Source organism: Chenopodium album, chromosome 14 (assembly GCF_948465745.1).
Source record: "Chenopodium album chromosome 14, dcCheAlbu1.1, whole genome shotgun sequence".
NCBI lineage: Eukaryota > Viridiplantae > Streptophyta > Magnoliopsida > Caryophyllales > Amaranthaceae > Chenopodium > Chenopodium album.
The window spans coordinates 10,847,668-10,860,557 of record NC_137847.1 but is presented as its reverse complement, the minus strand read 5'-3'; the positions used below and the strand labels follow the sequence as shown (position 1 = coordinate 10,860,557).

General features: G+C 31.6%; 1 protein-coding gene across 1 annotated transcript; it reads right to left on the bottom strand.

Moving 5' to 3' along the window:
• Positions 1-673: 673 nt before the first annotated feature.
• Positions 674-4,056, bottom strand: LOC145577768 (uncharacterized). Its single transcript, XM_081635218.1, has 4 exons — positions 4,032-4,056; positions 3,615-3,804; positions 3,218-3,261; positions 674-1,179 (listed from the first exon to the last, which is right to left on the bottom strand). Exons 1-4 carry the CDS (start codon positions 4,054-4,056, stop codon positions 674-676), a joined length of 765 nt encoding a protein of 254 aa, XP_081491344.1.
• Positions 4,057-12,890: the final 8,834 nt, after the last annotated feature.

The following is a 12,890-nucleotide window of genomic DNA, read 5'->3' as shown; positions in this document are numbered from 1 at the left end:
AACTATATATGTTGATTTTGGTTGTAAATTGTAATAATTAGATTCAATTTATTATTATACAATAAGAAATCATATTCATAAACAAAGAGTCATGGAGTGTATGCAAAATTGCAAATACTTCATAGTATGATTGCCAAATGTTAGGTACACAAAATTCAAAATAGTTAAAATAAAAAAAATAAAAAAAAGTATTATTTATCTTTTGAACTACTAAGCATTACTTAATTAAAAAATATATGTAATACAACAATAATTTTGCCCAAAACAAGTAAATAAAGAAATTACTCCATATAATGTACTAGTCTTATTTGAGAGTATTGAGACTAGTTTTTTTTTTTTTTTTTTTTTTTTTTTTTTTTTTTTTTTTTTTTTTTTTTTTTTTACTGTAAGGAAAAAGGTACACGGAGCAATTAATTATAAATACATCGATAACTATGAAATTTCTTCTTTACGTACAATTACATGCACAAAAATATAACAAAAGGATCAATTAATATCATGGTATTCACAAAGTATCCTTGCAATCATTCCACACCCAACAAGGTTATACATGCAACCTTGTAACCAATTCAATACAAAGTTAAAATTACAAATTAAAATTAAAATTAAAACCAATTATACACCATTGGATACATTTACATATATCCATGCAAAAAAATTAAAATATAAAACACTATTCTTCTTTCTTGTTGTTGTCCTGCTTGTTGTTGTTGTTGTTCCATGTTGCACACACCTTTTGTAGCTCTTCTGCCAAATAAGTGAAACAATTTACCTCTTGCTTATTCTCAGGGTTATCTCCTGGCTGACTAGCTACCTCCGTTGTTGTCGTCGTTGTCGTTGCCTCCGTTTTTGTTGGCTCAGCCACCCTGGTAGCAGCCACAACATTATCATCTTGATGGTCTAGCCCTGTTGGAGTTGGACTCGACAATGGCACAGGCACGTTCGCCGCTTCATCGGTTTTGACCTCTTTGACATCTTGGAGTTTCTTGTCATCTATAGGTTGTTGCTCAATTGTTGTGGCCTTGTTGTATGTTGATGTGAATGCTTTGTATGCTTCCGTAAGTCCGCCTTCTACCTTCTTTAGCTCTTCCTTGGCTTTACTTTGTAGCTCTTCCTTGGCCTTTTCAGCTCCATTCTTTATTTTGCTAAAGAACTCTGGCTTCTTCTTCTCTTCAATTGCTGCAATCACGTCCATCAACGTTGCTTATCATATAACTAATATATAAAGCTAAACTTTTAGGCAGGTCACGAGGCAGCGACACTTGGCGTTCTAACTTTTTGCCAAGTGTCGCGCCATATTGAATAGATTTAAATAGACTTCATAAGATAAACAAGTTAGTTTAGAATTCTATTTTAATAGAATTTTAGGATAAAATTGTTAATTTAGAGTTTTATTTTCGATAAAATACCAATATTTCAGATGTACAAATTGAATTATAATTTTATTCAAAAAAATTAATAGATTATAATTCTCAAAAATTATCACATAATTTTTTTTTATATCACAATATTTTTTGGAACGAAGGAAGTAGTTCAAAGCGTAAAACATCTATTTATAATATCACAAATGTTTAAAAAAGTCCGGTGTACACTATTTATTATATGGCAGTATGAAAGAGAAAAGTTATCCCTCCTTCATACGTGCGAAAATTTTTTCACCCAAAATTATAACATTACTTTTCTCTCTCCTCGACATTCTTTCTCATCCTTTCCGTTTTTTCGGCGATTCAAGCTAAGCTTTCTCTCTCTTAATTTGCTATCTTCCTTCTTTATCCAAGTATGCTGTAATTTTATTCTTGATTTTTAGACATTTTAATTCGATTGCTTTCATCTTTTTTCAGTAATTTTACTCATGAACAATGCAATGAAGAAGAAGACTACTTATCTGATTGATGACGTTGATCTAAATGCGGCCACTAACCACCCCACACCCACTGCACCAGTAAGAAACCCTTCTCTGGCCACATGATGTCATCTTTTATCAAACCTTTTTTCAGTAATTTTTTGTAATTTTGTTGCTAGCTACGTGATGTGGATCTTCACTAATCCAATTTCTGATGAAGTTGATCTAAATGCATGTACATTTTCTCTTTTATTTTTTTTTTAATTTTGTTGTTATGTGATGTCGATTTTTATTATTTTGATTTGTTTAAGTGATTGTAATGTTTTTTCATGACTATTGTTATTTTTGTGTTTATTTTTATTGATTTTGATACTCTGTTTTACATATGTAGCTTAATTACTTTTGTGAAAAAGGGTCACTTTTGTGAAAAAAAGGGTCACTTTTTGTGAAAATATGGGTTACTTTTGTAAAAAAAAGGGTCACTTTTGTAAGAAAAAAGGGTCACTTTTCGCAAAATGTTCGATGTACAATAAAATTATTGTAAATCGGGGGCATGCAAAAGTTTTTGTTATAGTATATACTAATCGGTTAAAATAATATACTTCACAATCTAATAGAATTTTATTACTATATAGACCGGTCAATTAGGGTCGGGTCGATCATGAGTCATCTCGAATTGGGTCACTTCAGGTTACGAGTCAAGAAATGTTCAACCCTTGTCCAAAGTTTTGGATTCTGATCAACCCAACGGGCTTTGAACAATAATTTTATTTAATTTATTTTTTTTGCTAATTTTTTTTTTTATTTTTATTAATGTATTAAATCGAACATTTCCACCAACATTATTATTAGTTACCACATGCCTATTAGATAGCAAATTGTCATAAAAGCAAATCAATTAGTAACTAATTTTGTATCAAAATATATTTTAAAATTTGATATATACATTAAAAAATTATCTTAAAATTCAATAAACAATTCGGACATCGCACGGGGCATAAAACTAGTTATCTTTATAATAGCTTTGGTAATATGTAGGGAGTGATAATTTAATTATCATGGGAATATTATATTATATTTTTCAATGTCGAAATCTAATTTTAAATTAATAAGGATATCAATCCTCAAAATCATATTAACCTAATCTTAAAATAAGGATATCAATTGTCATAATTGTGTGTTACACAAACTATAAGAAAGTAAGTACATTGATCATTGACTAGTACCAGTAGTACGATTATATATATAGGGCGATAAAATTTGACACTAAAAAAGTACATTATTACATGCTTAATTATATATATATATATATATATATATATATATATATATATATATATATATATATATATATATATATATATATAAAATTACCTGGAGTAGACTCTTTGGGTTCGACAACTGGAATAGCCTTTGTCCTGCAATATATCACCAAAACAATCTTATTGAGTACTTTACCTTACTTTTTTTCATTGACAAAAAGTTAGAGAGTAGTATTAATCAGAAGATAAATTGTCCACGAGTACATACGGGGATATTTCATCCGGGCAATGATTAACCCAAAGCCTACCATGCAGATTAAAAAGTATGATGATGTGCTTTATACAATCCCTTTATTTGTTTTATAAAAATGTTCTAGTATTTAATTTTGTTTAAAATCGTTACGTAAAAATGTTCTTTTTATGTAAATAAAAATTCTTTCTCCCCCTAATAAAAATGATCCAATGATTTAAAAATTAGATAGGCATATAGAAAAGGCAATATAACTTACAACTCTGCAGCCAGATTCTCTGTCTTATTAGCATAAGTACTAACCACTTCTTCAATAACTTTTGGAGCATCTTCTGTCAGTTTTTCTAGGAGAGTTGCCGGAGCAGTTTCTCCGATCACCTCAGTATCAACTTCAGTAGTGTTACTTGGGTCGCTTTCATCAGCATACTCCGATCCATCAGTTTTCTTATCTACACACACAAGCAACCGTGATCAGATATTCGACTTTATATTCTCTATGTACCGGCGTCTATATGTAATCTATTGTTAGAGTCAGTGGCGGGACTAGAAATTTTTATTAGGGGCCAAACTACAAAAAAAGTGTTAAACTTAGGACCTGTAGAACTCAATTTTTACCTAAAACCAACTCAGCTATAATAAAATAAACATAATCTTATTCCAAATTTTAATAGATAACCAAAACTAAGGGGAATGACCCTCATGGTTCTGCGGTTCCGCCCTTGGTTAGAGGAACATTTTCTTTAATAAATACAAGTAATTGGAGAGATTTGAAAGGAAAAAAAAAAAAAAAAAAAAAAGACTTCCTTGAATATGATACAATAATAATCAAACGATTATGATTTTATGTTATATATATGTCGGCAACAATGGATTTTGAGCGCAATGCTTATACTTGCATGTTGTGGTACAATTGAGCTCGTTGAATTATCAAATTAGAGTACGTAAACAAGAAGATATTTTCAGCGCAAGAATATTCGGTTTTTTTTGTTGAAAAGTATATATGAAGGTATGTAGAAGGTGATGTTTGAGTACAAAATACGTTTATGGATGGCAAATTATATAGCTATTGGTTTATGGTTGAATTAATCACAAGTACGTAAAAGATTAGATGTCAATTTTATAAATAGAATATATAATATTTCACTTTAAATTTAAACTATGTATGTTAATCAGACTTTATATTTCCTTTTTTTTTTTTAACAAAGATTTCCTTTTCTATTAGTTCTATCTTCTGAATAGATCATATCAGAGATTTATGGGCTTTTATTTCCTAGGTTATAAGAAGACTAGATGAAAATGCAAATTCTATTCCGAATAGATTTAGGGCCTGTTCACTTCAGCTTCAGTTCAATTCAGTTCGGCTTCAATCAGTTCAGTTCAGTTTAGCTCCTAATTTCCTTCTCTCATAAAATATTCATTTCAGCTCTGTTCAATTCAGTTTAATTTAGTTCAGCTCCAATCAGTTCAATTTAGTTCAGTTCAGTTTAGCCCAATTCAGTAAATGTGAACAAACCCTTATTTTTGTCTTTTTTAGATGTGATTATGATAGAAGAATAAAATAAGTAAATCATCAATTGTTTAAAATTAGTTATCATATTCTTTAAAATATATACTTCCTCCGTTTTTTATTTATTGCACCACTTGCCCTTTAAGGACGTTTCACAAATATTGCACCATTTCTATTTTAGGAAATAAAATATCTATGTTCACACTACAAATACTCAATATACCCTTACTTTTGCCACTTGATTCTTTAGTTTATGCTTACATTACACGGATAACTTTGTAATTTTACCCCTCTCTCTCTTCCCTTTTCCTACTACCAAAAAAAAGTGTGCCAACCTATATGGTGCAATAATAAAAGAATGGAGGAACTATATATATATATATATATGACTTTCTTATAGATCAGATTGGGAACTTATTATTATAAAAGGTTGATTAAATCAAACTAATAAAACCCATACACGTTTTATTAATTGTCTGATAGACACATTAATTAATTATCTTTGCAAGTTGAAGGGGAAAAATGCCTAATACTAAAACTAAGGAAAAGAAAAAGAGGGGGGGGGGGGGGGGGGGGGGGTGGGGGGTGGGGGTGGATAATACAAGTAAAAGATAAGGGAATACCAAACTTTTTGCTGCGAGTGAACATCTTAATTAATGGATTTGTACTTTTCTTGGAAGACACGGTACGTGATGGGCTTTTCCCAAAGATCTGCTTGAAGCTATTTGTCTTTGTAACGCTTTTGTCATCGTTACCTATTCATTATTTCAAACCATAACACAAGTTACAACCATTTATCCATTATTAATCAAATAAATCACATTGAAAAACATAATTAATTATGTCTATTTAGCCTTAAAAAAAGCTAGTTCCAAAATTCAATCCTAGTAAAAGATGATGAAAAAAAGATAAACAATACCCCGAATAATTTATACAGTATTATAGCAACTTATAGTTTTTAAAAAATAGAGATGTATGTATTTTATATATGTTACAACGTATGTGGTACATACGGCGTCTTATAGGCTTGCACACACCAAAAAGGAGGATTGCTGATGGGCATTCTATATCACATCTAATTAATAATTAATCACATGATGTAATTATAGAAAAACCGAAGAAGTAAGAGCATATATACAAGGAAACATGTTATGATGTTATAAGTCTTATAACTATCTAAACTTCTATCCCAACAGGAAACATTTTATGATGTTATAAGTCTTATAACTATCTAAACTTCTATCCCAACAATAATGTATTTCTTTTGCATATAACGATATGTGAGGTGCATGCACATTATTATAGCTAGTCTTGTTGTCTATTGAGTTTTATTGCCTACACACACCAAGGAAGACCGTTGTGGGCATTCTAGACCCTATAAACTTAACATAATAAGAACCCTCTAGCTTGATATTACCTTCAACATGTTGTCAATTAACAATTTAACATGTATGTGAATATCAGCTAGTTTAGCAATAAGAAAGACGACCATATAAACTAAACATAAAAAACCCTCTAGTTTAATCTTACCTTCAACATGTTGTTAATTAACATATGTGAATATCAGCTAGCTTAGCAACAAGAAAGACCATATAAACTTAACATTAAAAACCCTAACTTAATCTTATCTTCAACATGTTGTCAATTAACATATGCGAATATCACCTAGCTTAGCAACAAGAAACTCATAAAAGGAATTAAGAAACTTTAATACACATACCTTTGGATAAATCCGCCATCACGACTAATAGATATGGAGACTAATTAATAAGCAAGTGATTACTCTGAATAATCTCTATTAATTACTTCTTGTGATGAAGTAATTAAGCTAGGCCTTTTCCTGCTTATGCAATTCTGCTACTTCCGCAAATACACAAATGCAGAGAGCAAACAGAAGAGCAAAAGAACAGGCCTTCCCAAAACCAAACACTTGTTAATTAAAGAGATGAAATAAACAAATTTAATTAGAGAAATTCTTCAAATTTTATTAATTACTTGCTTAAGTTGAACTATATTGTGTAATATGATAATGTTAACTTGTTGAGCACTAAGATTAAATTTATAATTATTTGGTTATCTTATGAATCTTTCTCCTGCCAGATTGGAGAGGGTCCCACAAAAATTGCCAAATGGTGGCTTATCAATTGAGTTTAGAGGTGAAAGCAATATTTTGTAGTTACGTAGAGAAGGCGTGATGGCACGGTCCAATGTTAAGTTGTACAAGTTAGACAAAATATTTATAATATATGGTTTTTAATTTGATTAAATTTGGTAAAATAGACTGTTTGATTAATGTTAGTGTATATAATTGGGTGCATGATCTTTGATATCATATGTGATTGTTAAGTACCAGCTTTTTTTAAAACTTGATCTCTTTGTTTAATGTCAACTACTTCTTGTAGTGTTGTTTATGGATTAATTTACTTGGTTTATGAGGCTTAAAAGCCTTAAATTTAAGTAGTCCAAATGTATTATAAAACTAGCTTAATTAAAGTTGGATAAACTTAAACGATCATATTTAAAGCCCATGTACGGTTTTAAAATGATCATATTTTAAACCCATGTACGGTTTTGTTAAAAAAAAAAAAAAAAGGCATGTACGGTAGGAAGGGTTAACTATCAGCGCAAAACTGCTATTTGTTAGCAAACATATCGGATGTCAAAAAGTAACACTATATGCATAATAGGTGACATGTGGTAGGTATTTTGGGAGAAAATATTTAACGATATAGGATGGCAAAAAGTACCACTATATGCATAATACGAGTAGTACACAACATGTACTATATATTAAGATAACTTATATTTTAAATAGTAGTACATTATACATGCATAATGGTACATTATAACATACCACTATACAGTCAGCTTTTTTCATTTTTAATTCTAAAGCTTGTCCAATTTTTATTTCTGTCATCCTATATGCATTGTAAACGCATAATAGCTATGCAGTGCGCTGAGATGGACTCCGGTAGGAAGAACTATAAGTCTATAACCAATTGATTGGCAAAGACTACTAAATTTATCTCACATTTCCTATCACAGTCCAAGTCCAACTAGACCTTGTCAAAGTCGACCCAGCCCAAAATTGCACGGGTTCAGGCAGAATTCTTCGGCCTGAAATTAAAGTTGAATTGTGAATTTTAAGTGAAAAAGGAGGGAGAATCGAAGGTTTTAGTGGCTAGGTGGCACCGCACAACCGCTGACGATGGTAATTCACGAGATGATTTCAAGCTGCTATGGGTGGCATCGGGTTAGGGAGGGTGTAAGAGGCTAGGCGCATGAGTAGGCTAGCTGAGGTAGTGATTGTATTCAGGTGGGGGCAGGTGGGGTTGGTGATTTTGGTGGTGGTAGGGGAGGAAGGAGGGGGAAGAATAGAGGAGAGAGAGTGTAATTGGAGGGGGAAATGGGTATAAATTAAAAGGGGTGATATTGAGTGAACACGTGAGAGGTGCCTCAGGTAGACAATGCCAGAAAATAAGATTGAAGCCATGAAATGGGCCTAAGGTATGATCTCAACATCTCACAAAAAAAAATTGGACTAAGGTGTGTTATTATATAAAAAAAAATAATAAATAAATAAATAAAAAAAATTTATAAGATTGTTTTCCAAAAAAAAAAAAAAGTGTTGAGAAAAGTGATTTCTCACAAATTTTAGAAAATATAAGTATAAAAATTAAAGAGAACAAAATAATAGTTGAAAAAAAATGAAAGAGATAAAGCAAAAAGACTATGGATCTACAAGGTAAGGCCAATAAATCATTCTTGTGCATGATTGCAAAAATTGAAAAAAGTTACTTATCCAATTTCCTAATGTTCTCTCTTATTCTAACCATTTTAAAAAGAATACAAAACCAAAACTCAACAAGAACTTGGACATTTAGAAGCACCATGCAAATGCATAATCTATCAATAAAGATTTTTTTTTTATCTAAAGTCAATTTGTTCACGAAGTAGATGATTACAAACAACTAGGTGTCATTCAAATAAAATTCTATCTCTAATTATAATACATCTAAATAAAATCAAAAATTCTATCTCAAAACAATTTGTCAGCATTAAAAACAAAAATTCTATCTCAAAACAATTCGTCAGCATTGTCTCATTGTTATAAATACAAAGCTAAGGTGCAGTCAAAAATGAAGGTAAAGAGAGGGCCGGGGCTTGTAACGCCTGTGGAACTCGGCGTTTACTATGTCAACTCCAAGATCAATATGGCTGTCTTGCCTTGCCTTCTTGTATGTATTGATCTTGGGATTGAGATAGTAAACAACGAGTTCTTTTTAACGATGATTTCTGCTCCTCTTGTTTTTAACTTGACGATGTTAAAGCGTGAATGTTTGGGTGTGGTGTGATCGATAAAACATATTATACACGATTTATATGTTTATCATGTATCATTGTGTTTTCTCTATTCTCTTTAGGGAATTTTGTCAAAAATCTTCTTATAAAACAACTTTTTTTTTTGTCAAAAACCTTTTAAGGAGTGTAAAAACTTTTTTGGATATTCTCAATGTTACTCTTAAGTTTTTTAATTTTCTTTTTGATAAATAGCAAAATTTTCAATTCTCTTTGATAATCAACTATTACACTATTATTAATTCAATGGTGACATTATCAAATCAGTTTAATCATTTATTAATTTATTATATTTTAATAATTAAAATTTTTTAAAAACAATTTTAATTGTTTTTTTTTATAAAATAAAAAAAAATAAAGGAATAAGAAAAACAAAAAAAGCAAAATTGGTCTCATATTTTGCTTAGTGGCTAAAACACCACAAACTAATGACTTGGGTGTAAAGCGCACCTTTGTTGAGCTTTCCGGCCACCATTCTCACCGGAACCGGTGAATCAAATTTTTATTTTTCGATTTGCGTGCCGAAATATGTCCCGTAATGGTTTTGGGGGTCATTTTAACCCTTAAAGGGCCTAAATTGAGCTCGAAACAAGAAAAAAAATAGCGTACATGAATCGTTTAGCATGTTATAAAATAATTCGATTTGCGTGTCATTATTTTTAAAGCCGAATTGAGTCATTTATGCTTTTTTTTTTTTTTTTGCTTGTTTCGAGCTCAATTTGGATCCTTAAGGGTCAAAATGACCTTGAAACCTTTACATGACATTTTTCTGCACGCAAATCGAAAAAATTCACTAGCCCTTGCGAGAATGGTGGCCAGAAACTCACTAAAGGTGCACTTTGCACCCAAGTCATTACTTTGTGGTGTTTTGACTATGTACTAAGAAAAATACAAGGTGTTGGGTGCTCCCAAACTATAGTTTAGAGTGTTTAGGCCAATTTTTCCAAAAAAACCCTTTCCCCTTTCCTCCCCTCCCGAAGCCATCCTCTCTCCCAGCGGCACACCGGAACTAGTCGCTGGTGTACCGGAACCGGTCGCTATCCCTGATTCCCTCCCCTGCCGGACATGGCAACCCACCTCCCCCTTCCTCGATTCGCTATGATCTCCTTCCCTGATTTTTGAAATATGGGGGGTTTTGGCTTAGATTGGTTGGGCTTTCAGTGAAAAGCAGGTGGTGTTTATTGGAGGTGGAAGGAGGGTTTTGGAAATTGGCACCGATAAAGAAGGTATGTAGACACCTGATTGTGTCTCCCTAAAAACCAAACCCAGTGATGAATACCTTTCACGTCATTGATTATCGAACGAGGTTAAATGTGAAAGAGTCTCGTGAATCTCTCTGTTTTTAATAAAAATACTTCTTTCTGTTTTTTAAAATCTTTCTTTTCGTACCCTATTTATGAAAAACGTCCAGTCTAGTTTATTTTGGTCCATAATATGGGTCCAATAATTGTGTAATTGGATGGGGTTGAAAAGACATTTCCAACGATATGTTATAAGCCCAATTTCGATGAATAATGAGGAAATTATGGCCAAAATATTAAACTGAGTCCAAACCGGATTTTACCTACGACCCAATGATCACGTGGAGGGTCCAAAGGCTTTAATCCCATTACTAAACTAATTAGGATTAATTAGAAGCTTATATAAGTTTCTAAGAGATTTTAATTATCCTTTTTTGATAAGATAAGATCAAAGAGTTTGAAATTGAATAAAACTCCTCTTTTTGAGAATCCTTATTTTGTGCGAAATGGAATATGTTCTTATATTATATACATGACACTTAAATTTTATCAAAATTTTATAAGGTTGGATAGCTCTTGAAATTATCTTTCCAATGATATATTATAATATTAATTTCGATCTATAACGAAAAAGATATGAAAGAAATACGAAACTCTATAAAAAACTAACACCCTTCCACTATTTCGGCCATATCTTTTATTCTATAAAAGATTTTAATCTGATTCTAATTGGTTTGGAAAGTAGACTTCAAGATCTTTTCAACGACAATTTATATGCCTTATTTAGACTTCTGGATCAAAAGTTATGATATAAACAAAATCCGCAAAAAACTATTTTTATCGCGACGCGATAATCCTATCGCCCCGCGATACTTTCTATCTTGCCGCGTCAAAAGGAATTTTATTCCAATTCGAATTCGGATTCTTTTCTTAATCCTTCGACCCTCTTTTTTCTCTATAAATAGAAGTTATATCACCCTTTTTTCAATCATCAACAAGCTTGATCATCAATTATCATCTAATTCTCTTCTCTCTTTAAACTAGAAGCTTATTCTTTCTTTCTCTCTCTTGACTTTCTAAGCCTAGCCTTTTTAAACACAATACCGCATTCACGAGTCTTAGACGCACCAAACCAAGCTCGAAATTGCCTTCGCCCTAAACGTGAAAGGTTGATAATTTATGAGGGTTTGGTCCCAAATCCCTATTTCAATTATTTAAATTAATTGTTTGATTTAATATTTTTATTAAAGTTACTAACGTGTGTATTGTTTTGATAGCAAAAGATACGAGGCAATAATGTAAGTAATTTCATTGTTATATATCTTGTAGAAATCATGCTTAAATTATATTAATTCCTAGTATCAAGTTAGGATGCTTTTATTGCTTTCTAGTATCATGTTTAGGTTGCTTCCTATTTCTTATATCATGCTAGTATTACGTTAGGGATAAAGCTTTGATCTTTATTATTTAGTGACATGGTAGGGTTTGTTATTAATCTTGTTAGTATCATGCCTAGGATCTTGCTAATATTATGCTTTGATGAGAATATTATTGTGATGATGATTTGTTGTATTATTATGTTGCTTGATAATATTATTGTTATTGCTTGATCACACCCTCTCTTGTAGATTTAAAGGGAATTTGTACTTGAAATCAGGCTTAATAAGATAATTAATAATTTTATTTAATCTAATGTGATTTTAATTCAAGTGATCGCCAATAATAGTTTTGTTTGTGCATTAATATTCAACCAACATAGATTAAATAGGTTTAAGGTTAATATATTGATTGTATGTTAGTCAAAAAGCGCACATGAATATGAGAAGAATAAAGTAGAGACCTATTTAGAGCAGGTTTAATCTCTTTTAGATTGGATTTGTACCTTCGTCCCCGAATATCCAGTCATGGTTCAGGACTACTATGGAGTTAGCGATCTCATGGATCGTGAAAGGGTGTAACCTTCACCTTGTGAACGGTTTACAAGTTCCTAAAACTTGTTGGCGACTCTTTTGCTCTAGCTTCCTTCCCTTTGGACGCCACCATGCTTAAGTGTATATGATCACAGTAGGGCTCAAGTGTGGAATGCTTGAAATATTCCCTACAGTTTTTTGGCGACTCCACTAAGGGGGATTTCTATTTTTAATTCCTAAAATTTATTTTGGCAATAATTTAGAATGAGTGGATGAGACTCGAAAAGTTCTAAGTATTCATGTGCGTAATTTTGATTGACATTATTGGCATAAGCATAAAAAGGTCCGCATTGGATAGACCATCCGTAATGCGTCAAAAACATAGGACTTTTACGCGTAGGAAATTTGGAAAATATCTTTCACGACTAGAATCGAAAAAACGCTGCAAAAACTGGAAATTCTAAGAAAACAGAGAGCTCCTGAGGCATGTAGGAACTGGCGCTGAGAAAAAAGTGCCC